Here is a 25,556-nt window from a genome sequence, read left to right on the forward strand (position 1 = left end):
TTTCAAAGAAAAGCATTTCCAATGAAAATTAAGCATTAAAGACATACCAGTAAGCTACCAGCAACAGGTTTTTCCATTGCGTCAGACTCTCATTACATTTTCTGTTACATTTGAAAGCATATGAATATTTTGATCATTACAATATGATGAGATCCCCCATTTTAACCCTTTAACTCCCATGAGTGACCAAGACTGAATTTCTCCTTACAATATCAAAACAATATCAAGCAGACAAGTTATGAGAATGAAGAAAAATATCATTTGGAGGATTAAAAGATGATCCAATACTAAATCCTCCAAACTAACATCACAAGAACTGTATGGGAGATAGTAAGGAGAATTACTAGTGAGATCTTGGGAGTTAAAGGGTTTATTCCCACTGGTGACCAAGACAGAATTTCTCCTTACGTTATTAGTATGATATAAAGCAGACAAGTAATAAAAATAAAGAAAAATATCAATAAGGGGATTATTGGTTGATCCAATTTTACATTCTCCAAACTAACATCACATAAATTGTATGGCAGACAGTAAGGAGGATTACTCATGAAATTTTGAGAGTTAAAGGGTTCAGTGACATCATGTGTACCAGAAAGACAGCAAATAGATATAACATTATACTCCAGTAAAGTGTTCTTAAGTAGAATGAAGTTTCAAACTCATTGAAATTAAGTTGACTTCATAATTCATATTTTAGCTAAAGAAATGTGCAATATCTCTTTACAAGGATGAAAAGGGAATGCCATTTATGAATTTTATAATATTAAATGCCAAAAACATAGAGATGGAATTTAAAAAACTATTAAAATATGGCATAACTATTCACTGAGGTTTTAATTATAAGCTGTCATGATCACACAGAGATATAAAATGGGGTTTGTGAAAAAAACCAGGGCGATAAAATTAAAGATTCAGGAGAAGCATATGATTTCAACTTATATACTGATGTTCTCACCTGAATTCAATCTGGAATGAGAACTCTGCAAGACTTCTATTTTATCTTGAATTAAAACATAAAATTCAATTATTTGCAGGCAGGTTAAGAAGGAAATTAAAGGAATGGATACATGTTACATAAAGAGAAACCCCTTACTGTAAAATAAAGCAGAAGCATATTGCCTACATGTCTATGCTTCTGAATACAGCTATAATAGGTATTTTTCAAGTAATTATCTACATGATGTAAATCGAGTGCAATACATATGGTCATAAAAGCAATTTTATTCTAACCTTCCTACTTAAAGGGTGCCTTGTGATTCAAATAAATCAAGTTCAGTTCCTCCAGAGTCACAAGCCGGGCTTTTGGGGCTACAAAATAATAAAATAATCAACGAGTTATGTCAGGCCTATTTATCGAGAGTTAATTAAGTATAGTTTTCTAAAATCGTACGAAAGTTTAAAATGTGCTTCACTTGTGCTATATATACGGATTTGTCCTTCTTAATTATTAATGAAATTCCAAGGGTGTGACTCGATTACTTTAAAAGAGAACATCCAAGCAGGTCACAGAAATAGTTTGCGAATTGTAAACTGTAAATATGTTGACAAAATTTCCCTACATTATGGTGCCGATACGAATCTATCATTCATAATCGCCTATGAAATCCCGAGACTGAACCTCAACGAATTTAACAGAAAATATCCAGGAAGGTTACAGAAACAGACTTTCAAAAACTGTTCTTGAATTCGAAAACTGTAAACAACAATTATTTACGCTAACCATGTGCTTACCAGCTCGCTTGTGAGGTCAAATTGCCAGAACCCCGTTTAATTGCTCGATCACAGCTCGGACGCTTCTTGCAAAATGGGTGACTACCAATTTTAGAAATTAATTCTTCAGTTTCCAGGATAAGGAAAAAAATATCGTATCGCTAGCATGTTCATCATAACGCCACGAGATGTTGAGCGAAGAGAAAGTGGCTCTGTGTTATGTGAGACAAACCATTTCCTGAAGTTCGAACGAATCGAATAGAGAGCATGAAAACTTAGCGCTGAAAAGTACGACAGCCAAACAATTAAGAGCGATTGTCTGTAAAAATCAGACAAATTCTAAATTTCGCGGCAAGGGTGAAAAATTCGATTTCTTTCTTATTTTAATATTAGATAGGCTAGACTATAACTAAAATCACTGGATACTTTTTTTGGAAAAATATCTTTTTATTTCAGAGAAAAATACAAATAACAAAATTCCGTTAAAATCGTCATTTTTAGCAGCAAATTATTGCACAAGTTTGAGGGCTTCGCATTCAAAAACGAATCACAATCTCGTCTTTTTAACACTCAAATCTTCTTTTTCAACCTCATAAGACCTCACAAAACGATTTTTGTAAACACTGCGTTCCTCTTTGCGTGTAAAATAATTTAATTTCGAAAGCATACATTTCTCTTCAGTTAAAGTACTTTGTAAGTAAAGTTAATTTTCAGCATGTGCTAAACCTTCAAATGGATTAAGCTTTGGGCGGTAGAATTACGAAAAGATGTTCTCAATGTTACTGTAAAAATTTGTTTGGGCCAATGATTGAGAGCGATACAAAAGCTTTTCAAAGTCCGTTAAAATGCAGTTATTTGACCTTTTGCGGTCAACATTCCAGTCGCGAGTCACACACATACTTTAATATGATTCAACCCCTATGAGGCCGGAAAATGTACATGGGTACACATTTCCAAATGTTCTAACCTCATTTGCCGCAGAAGAAAGAGCCAAAGACCATTTTACTGTGATTATCTTGTCGCTCGTCGTATTTATAACGTCCGTTGAAACTACCTGTCAATCTGCGAACTGTCACCAACCTTTATTGTAAAACGTTTGACATCTTTCTGCACTGTGGCATCTTATCCAGCGGTTCAGTTGACTGTGAGTATTTCTCGGTTTGTGGTGCAGTTGATCTGATCGATGCTTTTAAAAGTGGCACTACACATATGTTGCAGTCTACGAAGTTTTGTATACGGAGAGTCGTCACGCAATGCAAATCATACAATGGAAAGTTATTTTTTAGGGGGTAGGGAAAGGGGAAAGTAAAAAGACGTCACTCTGCTGCTAAGTTTTTTTGTTGTTGTGAACATCGAAATCTCTTACATGTAAGTCGCAGAGATCGGGCCTTTAGCTGATACTCATTAAAAGCTAAATTTAGTACCTGCTAAAAATAGTAAGCCTAAGTAAACAAAACCTGGTTTATGGTAATTACACGATGCCTATTGTTCAGTTAGAGGCGGTGCTTCGGACTTTGTTTTTCACAAATACACTAACTTAGACGGTCAACTTTGTTACGTAAAAAACGGAAGGTTGTCGTTCGTTCAAGTCGCTTATTGGCGGAGTTTGTGGTTACAACACTAGAGATCGAATGCGTGAAACGGAAATTGTTCCTTTACTTTCATGCACCAAGAATATCGCAAGTCATGAATCGGCTTTCAAATTTACCGGTCCTGAAAATGAGATCGACCTTATTTTGTGCCAAGCGCACATATGTCGGCCCCTCTGTAGTTTAAGGTTTTAAACGTTAGTTGGGTCCGTTAACAGTGGTTAATAGTACAACTCCCTTATGCAAGCCCCACCCATTGGCCACGGAACATAACATCCCAGCCTCACATAATCCACACATCCCCACCACTGCGTTTTGTAGCATGGTGTTGTAAAAATGTACAAAAGGTTCTCTTTCATGCTATTATGCGTGCGACATGCTCATGCTATTAGGGTATTCCTTGCAATTTTAGTGGAAAGAAAAACACCCCTAATAAGTACGACAGGCACAGAGCGCCAAAAAAACAAGAATAATTCCCTGCAATAAATAAATGTATTTTACTGTTTGTCACCAGACAAAGATGACACTATTACAAAAAATGTTTACAGAATAAAATATTTTGTAGGTTCCAAGAGTTCAATTCTGATAGTGCTTAATTACATGGAGTTTTGCCCTTCACCTACCCCCTGAAGTTCCTTTGTCACCGGTATTGCGTGACAACCCAAGTACTCAAACGGCGTACATGTTTGTAGTCAACTCTCAACCTCCCAAGTGTTTACATCAGGCTAAGTAAACACGGAAACCATTTTACATTTCTTTTATAAAATAACTTATGAAAGAGGAACGAAAACCGTGTTTACATACGCTCATGTAAAATGGTTTTATGGCCAATCAGAGCGCGCGTACTATTTGAATTATTTTATGAAACTTCTTTTCCCATAACACCACGACTGTATTAAACTTTTAAACGAAAGGACAAGAAATAACTTGAAGAATACGAACACTATGAAATATTATTCGAGCGATGAACCGGCGTGAGGGTTTTTAGGCGATGAATGCTAGAGTCAATGTTTAACCGAAACGTGATCAGTTGAATTAAAAGCTGAAGCTAGTATCAAACGACGATTGGTAAAAAAAAGTTTGAATTTGTTCTGGGTCTTAGCGTAAGAGAAAACCTAGATAGGACACGACTTACCTCCTCTTCTTTCGCGGATCCTTTATAGTTCGCTTCTATTTGTTGATGACCTCTTTCAGTCTGTTTTCAGGGGCGACTTCGTATTTCCTTCTCGCGTTGCTCTTCGCTAAATACTCGCCTTTTTACTTATCCCCTTTATGGGTTACTACTATTTCGTATAGTTATGGGGCTACGCTAGAGCTCCGCTATTAATATCTAGTGCTTCTTGCGTGACTCTCAAAGAAGATAATCTCGTTTTCCTTAATGATGTCTGTGAAACCGAGAAATTGGGATGGCGATCTTTAAAGAGCCGAGCTAAGGTTATTCAAGAACAAATATGTTACGTTGACGTCTCGTCGCAACGACTGCTAAGTCCCTCTGAAAGACATCGGGGCCATGTTCTCGACCCAGTTTCTTACTGGTCTTTGGCTGTGCGCGCCGTGCTCAACTGGCGTTCCCGTCCTCTTGCTAAATCAAACAAATTTTAACGCCATAGAATTCAATTGCGAAGTGCACAAAAGATGTTACTAAGCCTGGCGGAATCTTTTTCAATAAGATGCGAAGTTTTTGCTGACTGAATTAAATTGATCTATTAAAACTGCCTGTTTATCTTGTTCTAAGACAATCGCAAAATAATATACGCCATCCTTTCTCTATTTAGAGAATGTACAATAAAATTCGACAGCACCTGAGCAATTATAAAAACACAATTGTTCCCCTCAGGCTTAGGTACCATTTTTTAATACAATAATGCTCTCGATTTCATCCCGGCGATTATTCAGCGATACTCACTGAGCCTGAGGCGAGTGATTGTTAACTATCAACTCAGTTGACCTAACGATGATGTAAAGGCACACGCGCGTGCAAATCATACTATTCATTGCATCACAATTACTGGTAACTATTTCCTTGAGATAATTTAAAGTCCATGGTATAACGCACGAAATTAATCAAGACAATGAAGTTTCTTTTCAAGACGCTTACACAGCTCATTGTTCTTGGTTTGTGTAAAGGTGAGAAAAAACCTTTCGTACTTACTTATAGGTTAGTGTAAATAGTATAACTTTAGAAATGGTATCACCACTTTTCAATTGCTGACAGAACTTAACTTACTACGGGTGAATGCAACGAATGTTTTTCCGAGAGATGAAAACAGCATTATGTAATTATCTCCTTTCCAATTTAAAGGATGCGAGACGTCTTATTAATTTTAGGTCAGTTTGTTCAATCATCCTTGGACTGTTATGAAGAGACTTTACTTACGCTACGAATTATCATTTTACATGCGATGCAGTTTATTTTTATTTGAATAAATGACTTTAAGCGAGAGTCGGATATTCTCCATTTGCCCTGTGCTCGAGAAATTACCGACCATTGTGAGCACTCATTTAATAATAATAATAATAATAATAATAATAATAATAATAATTATAATAATAATGACAAAATACCAAGGAAACTACGAGGAAACTGCAAGGAATCTACCTCCTAACGGGAAGGCTTCTGAAATGTACGTTGCAAATAACCCCTCCCCCAACCTTCACTTCTATTTCGATGACCACTCTTTGCAATTCGCCTGAACAATATTCACCTGAAAATGAGAAACAGTTGATACTACTTACTATGGCTTATAAAGGGCAGAGTCAACAGCATAAACCATTAAGGCCCGGCCAAACACAGGCAAAATTTCAAAGCAACATCTTGCAACATTGTTGCAGGTTACGTATTGCACACTTTGGGCCACCCTGCGGCATCCGGTGTAGCAACATGTTGCAACATGTTGGATGGTGTTGGGTAAAGTTAAAAAATTTTCAAATATTTGTTGCTACATTTTTGGATGTTGCAAGATGTGGCGCGCGTTTGTACAGCTCCTTCAAAACATCTTACACATGTTGCATTAAAATGTGCCGTGCATTTGACCTTTAGACCGTCTTTTCGCTTGAGCTAGTAAACCCTACTAACATAAGGAATTTTTAAACTTCACCATGCCCCTCAATAAATCGGGAAAACACTATTAGGCCTGGATTCTGGAGGTTGATTTTATCAAAACCGCTGCTTAGTGTGAAGCTAGAGTTGTATTGATCTGGGAAACGAAAAGACATTTTACGGAGGGCTAAAGGGTACCTTAAACTCGTCAATTGCTGAAATCGGCGATTAGCAGCTTCGAACAAACTTCCAATTAATGAAGGCAAAACTAAGGCTCATCACTGACAAGCGTCTCCCCTCAAAGATCAATGAAAAAATGACTCTAACTATTAAAGGAACTGAACTCAAACTCGTTACCAGTGTTAAGTTGCTAGGTCTCGAAATTGACTATGATCTCTCATTTACTTCCCATTTGAAGAAACTTTGTAAAAAGTTGTCTCAGAGAATTGACGTATTGAAAAAGATAAGATCTTGCCTGCCCATGAAACAAAGGCTGTTGTATTATAATACTATGATAAGATCTGTATTGCATTATGTCAGTTCAATTTGGACTAGTTGTGATAAGGAAAGTTTAGGCCTTGCTTTTAAGCTACCAAAAAAAAGCAGCGAGGGTAATTTTCGACGCTAATGACCAGGCGTCTAGTGTTACGCTTTTCAATAGTCTACAGTGGCTTCCTTCTCAGGAAGTAGTGAAAATAGCTAAATGTTGCGTGACATACAAACGCATCAAGGGTGTATTTTCCTTCTATATTGAAGACTACTTATGACTCAACACTCAGCAACATAGTCGTGTAACTAGACATAATAATATAAACTTAGCAAAGTCCTTGCCACCGGCACTTAATTCAAAACAACCGATTAAAACAAAAAGAGAAATATTTTTGCACTACGCAAACAAACAAATCATCCCTTTCAGGGTTAAATGCGAAGGTCATAGAGTAATCATTCTTAAGACCACAAATCCTGCCACATAATTTTTTGTTTGTTTTTTTTCAATACAGGGTACTTCGGCATTTTGCCAATCGATAGCTCACCTGAAGTCTGCGTTGGCCGTACAGCTTCCCTTGAGACAAAGATTTTTGGCGACATTTCTGACACAACAATCCGATGGGAGAAAAATTTCGAACCCTTGTACGAAAACGAGCATTATACAATTTCATCGGACGCTACAGAACTTTATGTATTCAATGCCTTAACAATTCACTCTGGAGAGTACCGTGCTTCTCTCCTTAAAAAACACGCTTCCTGGCCACCGGCTACCGCCATTTTTCATCTAAAAGTTATTGGTAAGATCAGTGTTACTTAAAATGTATGTTCAAAAACTTTTTTCAGGGAAAACGTCGCAAAGAGCTCTGTTGCGCTTTAACAGAGACTCGATCTAACTGCCATCTCGACCCTAAGCTCCCTCTTCCTCCCATCCATTTACTTCTCCCTCCTTCATTCTTTCTCTCCCTCCATCCTTCCCTCATTCCTTGTTACCTTGCTTGCTTCTTTCCCTAAATCCTCACCACCTCTTTTCTTTTTAGGCCTTTTTTATGCTCTTTTCCCTACTACTCTTTCCCCCCTTTTCCATTAGCCCTCCTGTCGACAATATCGTAAATTCTTCCTCAGAAAAAAAATCATAATTTAGGGCTATTCCATCCAGAACATGATTTAAACGTCAGCGTTCACTTTACCAATAGTGTGCACTTCGTTACCTAAAGCACAACACCTTTCACAGACGACGACATGAAAAGTACTCTTTCTTATCCTCCTTACAGATGTGCACCTCGACGTTCTGGTCGAGAGCCCTGTTGTAATAGTGCGTGGTGGCATAGCCATATTGAAAGTTAAGAAATCCCAGGAAGGAGATTTACAATGGAGGCATCTTGGAGAAATAGTGCGAGGGTCTGAACCGCACTACACCTTTGTGAATTCTAATAAAACTGAGCTGAAAATTTATAATGCAGGCCCGGAGCAAGCAGGAATTTACGAAGTTTTCATCAGAAAGCGCCAATGTGAGATACGCAAAGAAATTGAAGTGCGGATATTAGGTTTGCATTGTTGTTCTTGTCTTTGGTCTAAGACGGTTTTTAAAGGTTGTCTTTCTCGATATACGTTTTATCAATCATGCAGGTGGTTGGAAGAGTATCAGCTCTCGTGAGGCAGGAGATAAAGTGGCCTGATTGGTCGAGTTTAGTTATTGGCCTTTGGATCACCTTAGTTGTGTGACTGGTTTATAACTTTAAAAAGTTTACTTAATTTGTACTTCGGACTGGCCAACCATCGTCTCTTCAGTGTGGTGATCATACCACAATAGTATCCGCTTTCTAGTATCACTAAGACTTAATTTCACTGGACATCTCGTATAATAGCAGTGATACTACTGCACACAAAATGACATCCCAAATGAGCCATTGATAGAGGGTCTCAGCGGCCAGTGATGGCTTTTAGGGCTAGCGGTTAAATTTTTGCCCATTTTAATACGGCTAACGGTTAAATTCTTTCTGTTAAAGTTAACAGAAACAATTTCACGGTGAACTTTTGCCACGATTAATAATGGTAATAGGACCGAGTGGAATCCAATTCGGTCTGTAATCATACGAGTGATTAACAAAATTGGACGACGGAATCCAATTTGTCAATCACGAGTATAATTACAGACAGTATTGGACGACAAGATGTCCTCTTACCAATTAATCATAACTGTTGCAATTTCCGAAAACAACAAATACATTTAGGTCAAATATCGCTGCTAGAGACAACGGCTTAAGTAAAAAAAAATTTCCATTTTGGAAATTCCTTAATTTTTTTGGGATAAGTGGTTGTTGCTATTGTTATTGTAATTAATTCTGTGATTGGTGGATATAGCTTGGTGGACTTAGTATGATTGGCTACTTCAACTGTTTGATTACAGGATTACAGTCAACTATCCGATTACAGCTCTACAGAATGATTAGTGAAAAATGAAGCAGCTAATACACCAATCATGTTTGAGGAAATTCTAATGGTTATGATTAAAAATGGTAATAGGACCGAGTGGAGTCCAATTCGGTCTGTAATCATACGAGTGATTAACAAAATGGACGACCGCAAAGCGGGAGTCCGATTTGTCAATCGTAACCATTACAATTTCTGAAAAAAAAGAGACATTTAGGACAAACATCTTCACAAGAACCAATGTCTAAGCAAAAAATTTGGAAATTTTCCAGTTTTTTTTTTTAGGGTAAGTGGTTGTTGCTGTGGCTATTGTGATCAATTTTGTGATTGATAGATTTTGCTGGGTGGACTTCGTATGATTGGCTGCTTCGACCGTCCGATTACAAGAGTCCGATTACAGCCAACTGTCCAATTACAACTGTACAGAGTGATTAGTGAAAAATAAAGCTGGTCATCCACCCATCACATTTGAGGAAATTGTGATGGTTATGATTGATGGTCAAAAATTGTAAATTTTTACGCCAAACGGCTTGGATTTTCTTGTCGTTTTATGACGAACAGTTAACCCATTGAGACCCTCTTGGTAGTATAAAAGCATGTACAATATTGAATATAAGTGCAACACTCGCTCCTTTCAATGATAAAAGTGTAGAATCCACGCGGAAATAAATGTCCAGGACTATGCGTTTTAGAACCAAAAAAATGTTTTTAAAAATGTCATCCTATCACTGCAGGAAGTCGCGTCCACATTCAGCCGATCAACCCTTTAAACGACGCTTGTGTTGGTGATAAGGTTTCCTTTAAAATTGACATTGTCGGCGATTTTAATGGCCTTGAGTTGCGTTGGTTACATGGCTCCGAAAGCATTTCGCAGGAAAATGAACATTATTCCCTGAAGGAAAAAAATACAGTGTTGGACGTACATAACATTTTACCTATCCTCGCTGGAGACTACTACGCCTACGTTGTTACAAAACAGGATCAGTCAGTTGGGGACATGTTTAAGTATTCTTCATTTCTTCTGAAAGTTCGCGGTAAGATTTGAATATTTTGAGATATTCCGCGCATTTTTCTTAAACGCACCGCAGAAGGCTTTATGTCATGCTTATTGAATGACCTAGCGTCAGTCAAAGTAAATACACTGTCATCTCCTCTCCAGGCATCTCCCTCACTCTTTCCCTCACTCTTTCTTGGATCTTTCTTGCAGATGTCGACTTAAAGACTCTCGTCGAGAGTCCCGTTGTGATGAAGCTTGGTAATAAAGCCACCTTGAAAGTCGAGAAATCAGAGTTGGGCACGTTGATCTGGACACATGATGGAGAACTCGTTGATGGCAAAAACCCTCACTATACCTTTGTGAATTCAAATAAAACCGAGCTGGAAATAAATGCCGCAAGTTTAGAGCAGGCGGGAATCTACGAAGTTTTACTTAAAGAGGGCGGATGTGAGATACGTTTGAAAATTGAAGTGCAGATAGAAGGTTTGTACTTTTTTGGCAATTACTGTGATAAAAAAAAAATTGTGAACATTTTTATCCGAGAAATAAAGAAGCCTAGACATTGCAAGTTTCGCGTAATTAAAAGAGTGCTGCTTTCTCGATGAAAGCTGCACTCTTATAGGCGAGAAACAAACGTCCTCAGACTACCAATGACCAGAAATTGAGATTACTATTTTTCCCTCTCAAATTCCTTCAGCAAAAAACCCTAGGTCGTAAATTTTGAGTTTTCATTAAAGGACAGTGTTACATTCGAGCAGAAGTTTACAGATCTTTTTCTGATAAGTCTCTAGTACGTTAGGATCTGAGAGCCGTTGTGAACTTTCCGTAGAACATGACGAAAGTTATGTGTGCCGGTAAAGCGTGCTTTATTGACAACAACAAAAACAAAAAAAAAAACAAAACAAAAGAAAACAATACAATGGCAGAAAAACTATACGGGGCACCTCTCTCTTTTTCAGAACTTTTGAGAGGTGACAGTGAGGGTGCAACGACAGGTTAGTGAAAATGAAAAGAAATTTCAAACTGTTCCGCATTGCACCTTTTTCTTTTTTTCTTTACTGTCGTTATTCATTGTGCTTTGTTGATTTCTCACCAATGACCGTTTTGTTGACCATCAATAAAGACAGAGAAACCAAAATCTTAGGCATCCGTAGATACAACAAGACATTACGGTGGCAAACTGTGATTAGCACAGATCTGAAAGTCGATTAATTTTTTTCTCTTTAAAATTAATCAATCCGATTGAGTAAAAATCATTGAGGTAATATATTGTTTTAAACATTCGTGCGTGTTTTTTTTTTCGGTTGTAGAAGATTCTAATCTTTTGGGATTCTTTAGAGGAGATTTTAGTAGCGGGTGGTACGTTGCACCTGCTGCACTTCTTGGATTGGTTCTGGTAGTCCTTTTGTCTATCGTTTGTTTATGCAGGAAGAGGAGGGCTGAAAAAAGGTTAGTTACGTTTTAATTTAGAGCGTCTTCTTTCACCTTAAATGTTTCCGTTTGTTTTATTTTCTGTTTTTTACGTTTTTCCCTTTTTTTTGTCAACACTCAGTCAAAGAACCTTTCATTAGGATAAAATGTAGGTTCTAAACAGTATTTACAACGGATTAAAACAGATTTGTATCTTTTTAACCATTTCAGATGATATGTTCAAATATTGTTGTTTAGAGGTAACTTTTTCCCCCTTTTCCGACCGCGTGTACTGATGATAGCGTTCATATGTGCCTCTTTATTGTCTTATCCGATTAAATGTTCTTATGACAGCGTTTAGAAGTATCTCTTATACCTATCCTTATCAGCTCTGAGACGACTAAGAAAAAGGAAGATCGCCGTGACGTTGAAAGAGGAAAATCCGTCCAGCATGTTGTTTTGAGGGAGCCCGTTTACATGGTCCAAAATGAACCTATCTACGCACCCATTGGCCAACCATATAACACTTACGGGCAAATCCAACCAATTACTTCAAGTCATCCTCATTCTCCTAGTCTAGACCCGTACGGAAGCAGATTGCAATATGTTCATGCTTCACCAACTCATAAATCACGTATCGGTCCTCCCGTCCAACCCCCGACTCCAAGAGCTGAAAGTAATCTCAGTTCCAGGAGCGAATCTGATTAAACAGCCCCTAATTACTTCTGTTTCTCGTTCGTCCCTTTTTTCTTTTGTTTGTTTTTTTCTTTAATCTTTTTCGTTATATTTACGTTAAGTAATTTTCATTCTTTTCTGAAGCATTATTAAACGACCATTATTGAGGAAATCTCTCTATGATTCTTTCGTTGCTTCCCTGTCTCGCTATAGCAGGCTTATGTGTTCTGTTCTGTATCTTGGATGTATTTAGTGTTTACCTCGGGAATGAAATTCCTGAAACATGGGGCTTAGCCCTTAAAGGAGAGGTATGCTTCGGAAACCATATTTTGGTTATCTCTGCCATTAGGGGGGATGCGAAAGAATTTTCAATTCAGTGAGTGTAACCTGACCGCCTAGATATGTCTTTGAGTGTGATGGATATTTCACTATGGACAGCACCATTTATTTCGCTTTTCTCGACACGTCAGTTACGAGGGAACCAGACAGACGCTTGATCACCAGTGTCTACAAAAAACCAATTCACACTGATCAGTACTTAGCGTATGATTCACACCACCCTCAATCACTAAAGCGCGGTATTGTTAAGTATTTGTCTGACCGGGCAAAGCGTCACGTGGCAAAACCATCAGTCATCTCCGAGGAAAAGAAACATTACTCATCGGTTCTTGTTTCCAACGGTTATCCCTCCTCCTTTGTGCAGAAGGCTACGAAAACAAGAAACTCCTCCCTAAGCAGAGAGCCTGTGACACAGTTCATCTCCACAACACTTTTGCCCAATGTGAAAAGTGTATCAGAGCCTCTTCGCCGTTGCGTACAACAGCAAGGCCTCCACGCAGTATTCAAGTCCAACACTACAATTAGATCGCATTTGGTACGACCAAAGGACACTTTCAAGGCAGCTAGAGAGGATAGCGTGGTTTACAGAATTCCCTGTGAATGCTGAAAATCTACATTGATGAAACGGGAAGACCTATGCAAGAGAGGATGAAAGAACACGAGAGGGATATACGTTTAGCCCTTACCCAGACCTCCGCCGTTTCTGAGCACGCCAAAAAGACCGGCCACCGCCCGCTTTTGAACGAAGATAAGTTTATTGATTGAAACTCACACTTGTACAACAGAAGATTCAAGGAAGCTATCTACATAAGAATTCACCCTAATAACATCAACAGGGATAACGGAATCGAAATTCCTGAAGCATGGATACTAAAGATCAAGAATCACGAAGGGAGGCCGCTACGACCACCGAGGGAATAACTTTGAGTCAGGTCCCCCAGAAAACCAGAACTCACGGGAACAATGGGGATCGAAATCCGCCAATCGCACTAGATCGCCTTGATACAAATGGTAAAGCATGGGCATTCGGTTCCATCACCCGATGAAGACTAGCAGTAAACAGTCGAAACGTCGCGATCTACAACTGAAGTGACCAAGCTTATCATGAGACAAACTATTAAAAAGTTTATTAAAAACTTTGTTATACCGTGTGTGACCAGTTAATGAACTACAAGCTCGCTAAAAAAAAACACGGATTTGATTTAGATTATTTTTAATTTTATTTGAGCGATCCCGCTGCAATTTCTCGTACAATACATATCGATAACAATACAAAATGGCCGTCGGGACTCATTCAAGTGTGACCACGACCGCTTAATAAGATTGCCCCTTACCCCTTTTAAAAATACATATACCACAATTATGATCAGTTAGACTTCATATAGTTTACACCACGATCTGCTGGTAATTCCTTTAATGTTTTGAAATAGGTTGTTGTTCATCGTGGTAGTTGGATGATATTATAGGTTTGTTCTGTTGTCTCACGACACGCAATCATAATTCCGCGTTTTCAGAACATGCTAACGGAACCGAACACAAGCCGCTGTGGAGCGAAACAAAGCTTATTGACCGAGAAAACCATTGGTACACAAGGAAAGTGAAAGAATCAATTTACATAAGAAAAATTGCCACAACCAGTCGACCCCATCGCCTGAAGCAGACTTGCAGTAAGCAGTCGAAACGTTGCGTTCTACATCAAGTGACCTTGTCGCGAGACAACAGAACAAACTTATAATACCAATTCCTTAAATCTTTACATTGAATAGTTTTTTTTTAACCATAACAGTGTACAGATCATTAGAAAGAGTTGTGAATATCCGTCTTGCTCTATCAAATAGAAGACAGTGACGTTAGCAGCGATACTACTGAGCGTTGGACCGTGGTGCACGCAGTCCTTGGAGGATTGGCTCTTATCGTTGTTGTGATTATATTGTGGCTCCGAAGACGACCAAGGAGGAAAAAAAGGTTAATTAAGTATTTAGGCTGAAGTGTCAGCTATTACAAACTAAACAGCATTTCGCGTGTATCGATTGCTTTCGTTAGTGATTTTTTAGGTTCTGTTACAGTTTTTTAGTTAAATTAATTTTGATATAACAAATCTTTTTCCAATTTTTTTTTTCCTTTTTTTTTTCATCATTTTTCAATACGTAACGACCAGATATGCTCCTCCTATACAACTAAGCCCTTTTCTATCACCTATTGTAAAATCATAGCCAGAGTGAGGAGCTAACGAGAAACTCGATCCCAGGCCTCGAATTATCGACCCCTTCTAAAAACGCTTATCCTATGAGGTTTCTATGCATTATTTCAACAATGTTTGGTTAACAAGAATTCTACTCTTAATTATGACATTATCTGAATTGTAGACGGCCATATATATATACATATTTTTTTTTTTTGCTTTTTGGCTTTTATATTTCAATTACATGGTAAGGGTCGACTAGGCTCATTCCCAGCCATTTTCATCACGCGCGCGGCGGGGAAGTGTAGTTTGGGAGATAGGAAAGATTGGGGGCAAGTCAGGTAAAGGACTATCTTTAATCCATCCTTAATAGCTTCAAGGAAGACGAAAGCCATAATGATGAAGAATCTCCCGGTGTAAGTTTCCAACATGTCGTGTTGAACGAACCCATTTACACCTCACGAGAAAACGTCATCTATTCTGCCGTTGACCAACCATACCCAGAGTACGCGGACGACCACACGCACATAGGCGGTGAAGAATTCAAGGACTTTCCTTTATTCATCCGTGATCACTTCAAGAAATACGAAAGCCATGATGATGAAGAATCTCCCGTTGTAAATTTCCAACATGTCATGTTGAACGAACCCATTTACACCTCTCGAAAAAAAGTCATCTATTCTGCCGTTGACCAACCACACTCAAAGTACGCGGACGACCCGCACATAGGCGGTGAAGAATTCATGTCCGTGAACGAAGACTCTGTAATAACTAAAGATAAACTTGTCCGACCTACCCATAAAATTCTAAATCTCGTTTCAAGAGCCTTACCGCTGCTTTCAGGAGAAAGAGAAACGTTCAGTGACGAGAGTGCGGATAAGCTTGTTTAATACAGTGACTAGCTCGGAACTTTAAGAAGCAAGCTATGATTTTTGCACTCTTTTGTTTAAGTTTTGTTGCAAAACGTTATTAAAAAGATATGCCACAATTGCAAAAATATTTGAGTGCCATTAGGCCTGAAACAAAGTCTTTTACATTATACAACAGCAAGTAATCAAACCTTTTTCCTTTGCTCTTTTTTTTTCACTCTTTTTGTTTATTTTGCAACGATTTAAAGTGGCCTACAGATATTTGCTCCTCTTGAGCTCGGTTACCCTGCAGTGCAGGCGTCTTGTTAGTGCGAGCTAACGCTAAAAGCTCGCGATCGTTTGTCCGACCGGCCATTTTTGATTTGCACTCAGAGTGGACGGTGGGGGTAGGGGGCGGGGGAGGGGAGAAAAGACGCCTCTTCACTCCTCTACCCCCACCCCTCTCCTTATTTTTGACCGTCGACCGCCCCCTTGGTGTAAATTTTTCCTCTCCCCAGTCTTCCGCTGCCATTAAAATCAAAGATGGCGGCCATAATATTCGTTATGAAAGAAGCATTCGCTAGCCTAGATTACGCCTTCTCTGCAGGCTAGAACTCGGTTCTAATGCTCTAAGGTCTATCGGTTGTTATAATAAACAAGTGGTGCAAAACGATTACACACAAAGATACAAACACAAACATACAAGAGGAAAAAAGAAAAGAAAAAAAGACGATGTTACGGGGGGATAAGGTAACTAGCACTTGAAGTTCTCCCACTGCCCAACCAGGGTTGCTCGGTAGTTTTTTTAACTTCGCTCACGTCGTCTTCTGAATCTGAAATAAGTCATCATTTTACACATGGTGTTTTCTATCCCTTTAGACAGTTTGCCTGTTTTATTTTGAGCTTGGCTCTCTTCGGATCCTTGTGAAATGTGTCTTTGTTCTCATTGGCCGTTGTGGTTCATTCTGAATAAGGCAATCCTATTGAACATAGCGCTGAAAAGTACGACAGCCAAACAATTAAATTCACTCATTCCGCTGTAGAACCAACTCCATTTTACCCGTGAGTTTGTTTGCACCACTTATTTGTGGTCCGTAATTTGATTCTCAGATGTTTGACGGGTTCTCACTTGACAATATTGTCAAAATCAAATTACCTTAATCAAGACAACACCTCTTCGGCAAAGCACGAATTTTTCAAATGAATAGAATAAACCCTGCGGTAATTAACTAAAGAGAAAAAAAAGTAGAAACTTGCGCTCGCCGTTCGCCTTCATTTGAAAACTTTCTAGGCAAAACAAAATACGAAAGATAACTTCTTTTCCCATAACACCACGACTGTATTAAACTTTTAAACGAAAGGAAAAGAAATAACTTGAAGAATACGAACACTATGAAATATTATTCGTTCGATGAACCGGCGTGAGGGTTTTTAGGTGATGAATGCTAGAGTCGATGTTTAACCGAAACGCGATCAGTTGAATTAAAAGCTGAAGCTAGTATCAAACGACGGTTGGTAAAAAAAAAGTTTGAATTTGTCCTGGGTCTTGGCGTAAGAGAAAACCCAGATAAGACACGACTTACCTCCTCTTCTTTCTCGAATCCTTTATAGTTCGCTTCTCTTTGTTGATGACCTCTTTCAGTCTGTTTTCCGGAGCGACTTTGTTCCTTCTCGCGTTGCTCTTCGCTAGATACACGCCTTTTTACTTATGCCCCTTATTGTTCTCTTTCGCGTTCCTTTCGCCGTATTCTGCCTATTTTGGCGTCCTTTCTAACTTTCTTTCTTGATTTCAATTGTGCCTTTACCTTCTCCCTCGCCCGTCCATTACGTAAAGGCTAAGATAGTGCCCGTGGTACAGTTGGCCGCGCATACCAAAAGTAGCAACTTGTACGGTCGTACAACCAAATTTTTTCGGCTTGATGGGTTACTACTATTTTGTATGGTTATGGGGCTACGCTGGAGCTCCGCTATTAATATCTAGTGCTTCTTCCGTGACTCTCAAAGAAGACAATCTCGTTTTCCTTAATGATGTCGGTGAAACCGAGAAATTGGGATGGCGATCTTTAAACAGCCGAGCTAAGGTTATTCAAGAACAAATATGTTACGTTGACGTCTCATCGCAACGACTGCTAAGTCCCTCTGTAAGACATCGGGGCCATGTTCTCGACCCAGTTTCTTACTGGTCTTTAGCTGTGCGCGCCGTGCTCGACTGGCGTTCCCGTCCTCTTGCTAAATCAAACAAATGTTTTCGGGGGCAAGATAAACGCCATAGAATTCAATTGCGAAGTGCACAAAAGATGTTACTAAGCCTGGCGGAATCTTTTTCGATAAGATGCGAAGTTTTTGCTGACTGAATTAAATTAACCGATTAAAACTGCCTGTTAATCTTGTTCTGAGGCAATCGCAAAATAATATACGCAATTCTTTCTCTATTTACAGAATGTGCAACAAAATTCGACAGCACCTGAGCAGTTATACAAACACGGTTGTTCGCCTCAGGCTTAGGTACCATTTTTGAATACACTAAATGCTCTCGATTTCGTCCCGGCGATTATTCAGCGATACTCACTGAGCCTGAGGCGAGTGATTGTTAACTATCAACTCAGTTGACCTAACGCTGATGTAAAGGCACACGCGCGTGCGGATATACTATTCATTGCATCACAATTACTGGTAACTATTTGCTTGAGATAATTTAAAGTCCATGGTATAACGCACGAAATTAATCAAGACAATGAAGTTTCTTTTCAAGACGCTTACACAGTTCATTGTTCTTGGTTTGTGTAAAGGTGAGAAAAAACCTTTCGTACTTACTTATAGGTTAGTGTAAATAGAGTAACTTTAGAAATGGTATCACCACTTTTCAATTGCAGGCAGAACTTAAATTACTGCTGGTGAATGCAACGAATGCTTTTTCAGAGAGATGAAAACTGCATTATCTAATTATCTCCTTTCCAATTTAAAGGATGCGAGACTTATTAATTTTAGGTCAGTTTGTCCAATCATCCTTGGGCTTTTATGAAGAGACTTTACTTACGCTATGAATCATCATTTTATATGCGATGCAGTTTATTTTTATTTGAATAAATGACTTTAAGTGAGAGTCGGATATTCTTCATTTGCTCTGTGCTCGAGAAATTACCGACCATTGTGAGCACTCATTTAATAATAACAATAATAATAATAATAATAATAATAATAATGACAAAATACCAAGGAAACTACGAGGAAACTGCGAGGAATCTACCCCCTAACGGGAAGGCTTCTGAAATGTACGTTGCAAATTACCCCTCCCCCAACCTTCACTTCTATTTCGATGGCCACTCTTTGCAATTCGCCTGTACAATATTCACCTTAAAATGAAAAGCAGTTGATACTACCTACTATGGCTTATAAAGGGCAGAGTCAACAGCATAAACCATTAAGGCGCGGCCAAACACAGGCAAAATTTCAAAGCAACATCTTGCAACATTGTTGCAGGCAACGTATTGCACACTTTGGGCCACCCTGTGGCATCCAGTGTAGCAACATGTTGCAACATGTTGGATGGTGTTGGGTAAAGTTTAAAAACTTTCAAATATTTGTTGCTAAATTTTTGGATGTTGCAAGATGTGGCGCGTGTTTGTGCAGCTCCTTTAAAACATCTTACACATGTTGCATTAAAATGTGCCGTGCATTTGACCTTTAGACCGTCTTTTCGCTTGAGCTAGTAAACCCTACTAACATAAGGAATTTTTAAACTTCACCATGTCCCTCAGTAAATCGGGAAAACACTATTAGGCCTGGATTCTGGAGGTTGATTTTATCAAAACCACTGCTTAGTGTGAAGCTAGAGTTGTGTTGATCTGGGAAACAAAAAGACATTTTATGGAGGGCTAAATGGTACCTTAAACTCGTCAATTGCCGAAATCGTCGATTAGGCAGCTTCGAACAAACTTCCAATTAATGAAGGCAAAACCAAGGCTCATTACTGACAAGCGTCTCCCCTCAAAGATCAATGAAAAAATAACTCTTACTATTAAAGGAACTGAACTCAAACTCGTTACCAGTGTTAAGCAGCTAGGTCTCGAAATTGACTCTGAACTCTCATTTACTTCCCATTTGAAGAAACTTTGTAAAAAGTTGTCTCAGAGAATTGACGTATTGAAAAAGATAAGATCTTGCCTGCCCATGAAACAAAGGCTGTTGTATTATAATACTATGATAAGATCTGTACTACATTATGTCAGTTCAATTTGGACTAGTTGTGATAAGGAAAGTTTAGGCCTTGCTTTTAAGCTAATAACCAGGCGTCTAGTGTTACGCTTTTTAATAGTCTACAGTGGCTTCCTTCTCAGGAAGTAGTGAAAATAGCTAAATGTTGTGTGACAAACAAACGCATCAAGGGTGTATTTTCCTTCTATATTGAAGACTACTTATGACTCAACAGTCAGCAACATAAACGTGTAACTAGACATAGTAATATGAACTTGGCAAAGTCCTTACCACCGGCACTTAATTCAAAACAACCGATTAAAACAAAAAGAGAAATATTTTTTCACTACGCAAACAAACAAATCATCCCTTTCAGCGTTAAATGCGAAGGTCATAGAGTAATCATTCTTAAGACCACAAATCCTGCCACATAATTTTTTGTTTGTTTTTTTTTTTTCAATACAGGGTACATTTTGCCAATCGATAGCTCACCTGAAGTCTGCGTTGGCCGTACAGCTTCCCTTGAGACAAATATTTTGGGCAACATCTTTGACTTAACAATCCAATGGGAGAAAAATTTCGAACCCTTGTACGAAAACGAGCATTATCAAATTTCACCGAACGCTACAGAACTTTATGTATTCAACGCCTTACCAATTCACTCTGGAGAGTACCGTGTTTCTATCCTTAAAAAATACGCTTCCTGGCCACTGGCTACCGCCATTTTTCATCTAAAAGTTATTGGTAAGATCAGTGTTACTTAAAATGTATGTTCAAAAACTTTTTTCAGGGAAAACATCGCAAAGAGCTCTGTTGCGCTTTAACAGAGACTCGATCTAACTGCCATCTCGACCTTAAGCTCCCTCTTCCTCCCATCCATTTACTTCTCCTTCCTTCATTCTTTCTCTCCCTCCATCCTTCCCTCATTCCTTGCTACCTTGCTTGCTTCTTTCCCTAAATCCTCACCACCTCTTTTCTTTTTAGGCCTTTTTTATGCTCTTTTCCCTACTACTCTTTCCCCCCTTTTCCATTAGCCCTCCTGTCGACAATATCGTAAATTCTTCCTCAGAAAAAAAATCATAATTTAGGGCTATTCCATCCAGAACATGATTTAAACGTCAGCGTTCACTTTACCAATAGTGTGCACTTCGTTACCTAAAGCACAACACCTTTCACAGACGACGACATGAAAAGTACTCTTTCTTATCCTCCTTACAGATGTGCACCTCGACGTTCTGGTCGAGAGCCCTGTTGTAATAGTGCGTGGTGGCACAGCCATATTGAAAGTTAAGAAATCCCAGGAAGGAGATTTACAATGGAGGCATCATGGAGAAATAGTGCTAGGGTCTGAACCGCACTACACCTTTGTGAATCCTAGTAAAACTGAGCTGAAAATTTATAATGCAGGCCCGGAGCAAGCAGGAATTTACGAAGTTTTCGTCAGAAAGCGCCAATGTGAGATACGTAAAGAAATTGAAGTGCGGATATTAGGTTTGCATTGTTGTTCTTGTCTTTGGTCTAAGACGGTTTTTAAAGGTTGTCTTTCTCGATATACGTTTTATCAATCATGCAGGTGGTTGGAAGAGTATCAGCTCTCGTGAGGCAGGAGATAAAGTGGCCTGATTGGTCGAGTTTAGTTATTGGCCTTTGGATCACCTTAGTTGTGTGACTGGTTTATAACTTTAAAAAGTTTACTTAATTTGTACTTCGGACTGGCCAACCATTGTCTCTTCAGTGCGGTGATCATACCACAATAGTATCCGCTTTCTAGTATCACTAAGACTTAATTTCACTGGACATCTCGTATAATAACAATGATACTACTGCACACAAAATGACATCCCAAATGAGCCATTGATAGAGGGTCTCAGTGGCCAGTGATGGCTTTTAGGGCTAGCGGTTAAATTTTTGCTCATTTCAATACGGCTAACGGTTAAATTCTTTCTGTTAAAGTTAACAGAAACAATTTCACGGTGAACTTTTGCCACGATTAATAATGGTAATAGGACCGAGTGGAGTCCAATTCGGTCTGTAATCATACGAGTGATTATCAAAATTGGACGACGGAATCCAATTTGTCAATCACGAGTATAATTACAGACAGTATTGGACGACAAGATGTCCTCTTACCAATTAATCATAACTGTTGCAATTTCCGAAAACAAAAAAATACATTTAGGTCAAATATCGCTGATAGAGACAACGGCTTAAGTAAATAAAAAATTTCCATTTTGGAAATTCCTTAATTTTTTTGGGATAAGTGGTTGTTGCTATTGTTATTGTAATTAATTCTGTGATTAGTGGATATAGCTTGGTGGACTTAGTATGATTGGCTACTTCAACTGTTTGATTACAGTCAACTATCCGATTACAGCTCTACAGAATGATTAGTGAAAAATGAAGCAGCTAATACACCAATCATGTTTGAGGAAATTCTAATGGTTATGATTAAAAATGGTAATAGGACCGAGTGGAGCCCAATTCGGTCTGTAATCCTACGAGTGACTAACAAAATGGACGACCGCAAAGCGGGAGTCCGATTTGTCAATCGTAACCATTACAATTTCTGAAAAAAAAAAGACATTTAGGACAAACATCTTCACAAGGAACAATGTCTAAGCAAAAAATTTGGAAATTTTCCAGTTTTTTTTTAGGGTAAGTGGTTGTTGCTATGGCTATTGTGATCAATTTTGTGATTGATAGATTTTGCTGGGTGGACTTCGTATGATTGGCTGCTTCGACTGTCCGATTACAAGAGTTCGATTACAGCCAACTGTCCAATTACAACTGTACAGAGTGATTAGTGAAAAATAAAGCAGGTCATCCACCCATCGCATTTGAGGAAATTGTGATGGTTATGATTGATGGTTAAAAATTGTAAATTTTTACGCCAAACGGCTTGGATTTTCTTGTCGTTTTATGACGAACAGTTAACCCATTGAGACCCTCTTGGTATTATAAAAGCATGTACAATATTGAATATAGGTGCAACACTCGCTCCTTTCAATGATAAAAGTGTAGAATCCACGCCAAATGTCCAGGACTATGCGTTTTAGAACCAAAAAAATGTTTTTAAAAATGTCATCCTATCACTGCAGGAAGTCGCGTCCACATTCAGCCGATCAACCCTTTTAACGACACTTGTGTTGGTGATAAGGTTTCCTTTAAAATTGACATTGTCGGCGATTTTAATGGCCTTGAGTTGCGTTGGTTACATGGCTCCGAAAGCATTGCGCAGGAAAATGAACATTATTCCCTGAAGGAAAAAAACACAGTGTTGGATGTACATAACATTTTACCTATCCTCGCTGGAGACTACTACGCCTACGTTGTTACAAAACAGGATCAGTCAGTTGGGGACATGTTTAAGTATTCTTCATTTCTTCTGAAAGTTCGCGGTAAGATTTGAATATAATGAGATATTCCGCGCATTTTTCTTAAACGCACCACAGAAGGCTTTATGGCATGCTTATTGAATGACCTAGCGTCAGTCAAAGTAAATACTCTGTCATCTCCTCTCCAGGCATCTCCCTCACTCTTTCCCTCACTCTTTCCCTCACTCTTTCTTGGATCTTTCTTGCAGATGTCGACTTAAAGACTCTCGTCGAGAGTCCCGTTGTGATGAAGCTTGGTAATAAAGCCACCTTGAAAGTCGAGAAATCAGAGTTGGGCACGTTGATCTGGACACATGATGGAGAACTCGTTGATGGCAAAAACCCTCACTATACCTTTGTGAATTCAAATAAAACCGAGCTGGAAATAAATGCCGCAAGTTTAGAGCAGGCGGGAATCTACGAAGTTTTACTTAAAGAGGGCGGATGTGAGATACGTTTAAAAATTGAAGTGCAGATAGAAGGTTTGTACTTTTTTGGCAATTACTGTGATAAAAAAAAATTGTGAACATTTTTATCCGAGAAATAAAGAAGCCTAGACATTGCAAGTTTCGCGTAATTAAAAGAGTGCTGCTTTCTCGATGAAAGCTGCACTCTTATAGGCGAGAAACAAACGTCCTCAGACTACCAATGACCAGAAATTGAGATTACTATTTTTCCCTCTCAAATTCCTTCAACAAAAAACCCTAGGTCGTAAATTTTGAGTTTTCATTAAAGGACAGTGTTACATTCGAGCAGAAGTTTATAGATCTTTTTCTGATAAGTCTCTAAGGATACGTTAGGATCTGAGAGCCGTTGTGAACTTTCCGCAGAACATGACGAAAGTTATGTGTGCCGGTAAAGCGTGCTTTATTGACAACAACAAAAACAAAAAAAACAAAACAAAAGAAAACAATACAATGGCAGAAAAACTATACGGGGCACCTCTCTCTTTTTCAGAACTTTTGAGAGATGACAGTGAGGGTGCAACGACAGGTTAGTGAAAATGAAAAGAAATTTCAAACTGTTCTGCATTGCACCTTTTTCTTTTTTTCTTTACTGTCGTTATTCATTGTGCTTTGTTGATTTCTCACCAACGACCGTTTTGTTGACCATCAATAAAGACAGAGAAACCAAAATCTTAGGCATCCGTAGATACAACAAGACATTACGGTGGCAAACTGTGATTAGCACAGATCTGAAAGTCGATTAATTTTTTTCTCTTTAAAATTAATCAATCCGATTGAGTAAAAATCATCGAGGTAATATATTGTTTTAAACACTCGTGCGTGTTTTTTTTTTTTCGGTTGTGGAAGATTCTAATCTTTTGGGATTCTTTAGAGGAGATTTTAGTAGCGGGTGGTACGTTGCACCTGCTGCACTTCTTGGATTGGTTCTGGTAGTCCTTTTGTCTATCGTTTGTTTATGCAGGAAGAGAAGGGCTGAAAAAAGGTTAGTTACGTTTTAATTTGGAGCGTCTTCTTTCACCTTAAATTTTTCCGTTTGTTTTATTTTCTGTTTGTTTACGTTTTTCCCTTTTTTTTGTCAACACTCAGTCAAAGAACCTTTCATTAGGATAAAATGTAGGTTCTAAACAGCATTTACAACGGATTAAAACAGATTTGTATCTTTTTAACCATTTCAGATGATATGTTCAAATATTGTTGTTTAGAGGTAACTTTTTCCCCCTTTTCCGACCGCGTGTACTGATGATAGCGTTCATATGTGCCTCTTTTATTGTCTTATCCGATTAAATGTTCTTATGACAGCGTTTAGAAGTATCTCTTATACCTATCCTTATCAGCTCTGAGACGACTAAGAAAAAGGCAGATCGCCGTGACGTTGAAAGAGGAAAATCCGTCCAGCATGTTGTTTTGAGGGAGCCCGTTTACATGGTCCAAAATGAACCTATCTACGCATCCACTGGCCAACCATATAACACTTACGGGCAAATCCAACCAATTACTTCAAGTCATCCTCATTCTCCTAGTCTAGACCCGTACGGAAGCAGATTGCAATATGTTCATGCTTCACCAACTCATAAATCACGTATCGGTCCTCCCGTCCAACCCCCGACTCCAAGAGCTGAAAGTAATCTCAGTTCCAGGAGCGAATCTGATTAAACAGCCCCTAATTACTTCTGTTTCTCGTTCGTCCCTTTTTTCTTTTGTTTGTTTTTTTCTTTAATCTTTTTCGTTATATTTACGTTAAGTAATTTCCATTGTTTTCTGAAGCATTATTAAACGACCATTATTGAGGAAATCTCTCTATGATTCTTTCGT

General features: G+C 38.6%; 1 protein-coding gene, 1 long non-coding RNA gene and 1 pseudogene across 2 annotated transcripts; 2 read left to right on the plus strand and 1 right to left on the minus strand.

The window, feature by feature from the left end:
* Positions 1–878: 878 nt before the first annotated feature.
* On the minus strand, positions 879–1,753 carry LOC149050063 (uncharacterized). Its single transcript, XR_016183768.1, has 3 exons — positions 1,732–1,753; positions 1,231–1,308; positions 879–1,000 (listed from the first exon to the last, which is right to left on the minus strand). It is a non-coding gene; the product is annotated as an uncharacterized LOC149050063 (long non-coding RNA).
* Positions 1,754–5,371: 3,618 nt separating this feature from the next.
* LOC113675138 (uncharacterized) lies at positions 5,372–25,536 on the plus strand. Its single transcript, XM_089192093.1, has 17 exons — positions 5,372–5,426; positions 7,341–7,625; positions 8,100–8,372; positions 9,993–10,292; positions 10,466–10,738; positions 11,215–11,250; positions 11,566–11,704; positions 12,055–12,372; positions 15,235–15,625; positions 20,359–20,647; positions 21,122–21,394; positions 23,002–23,301; positions 23,487–23,759; positions 24,013–24,035; positions 24,078–24,269; positions 24,587–24,726; positions 25,079–25,536. Exons 1-17 carry the CDS (start codon positions 5,372–5,374, stop codon positions 25,395–25,397), a joined length of 3,879 nt encoding a protein of 1,292 aa, XP_089048219.1. The 3' UTR covers positions 25,398–25,536.
* LOC149050064 (uncharacterized) lies at positions 12,633–13,584 on the plus strand (annotated as a pseudogene).
* Positions 25,537–25,556: the final 20 nt, after the last annotated feature.

This window comes from Pocillopora damicornis, chromosome 2 (assembly GCF_964200805.1).
Source record: "Pocillopora damicornis chromosome 2, jaPocDami1.2, whole genome shotgun sequence".
Taxonomy (NCBI): Eukaryota; Metazoa; Cnidaria; class Anthozoa; order Scleractinia; family Pocilloporidae; genus Pocillopora; species Pocillopora damicornis.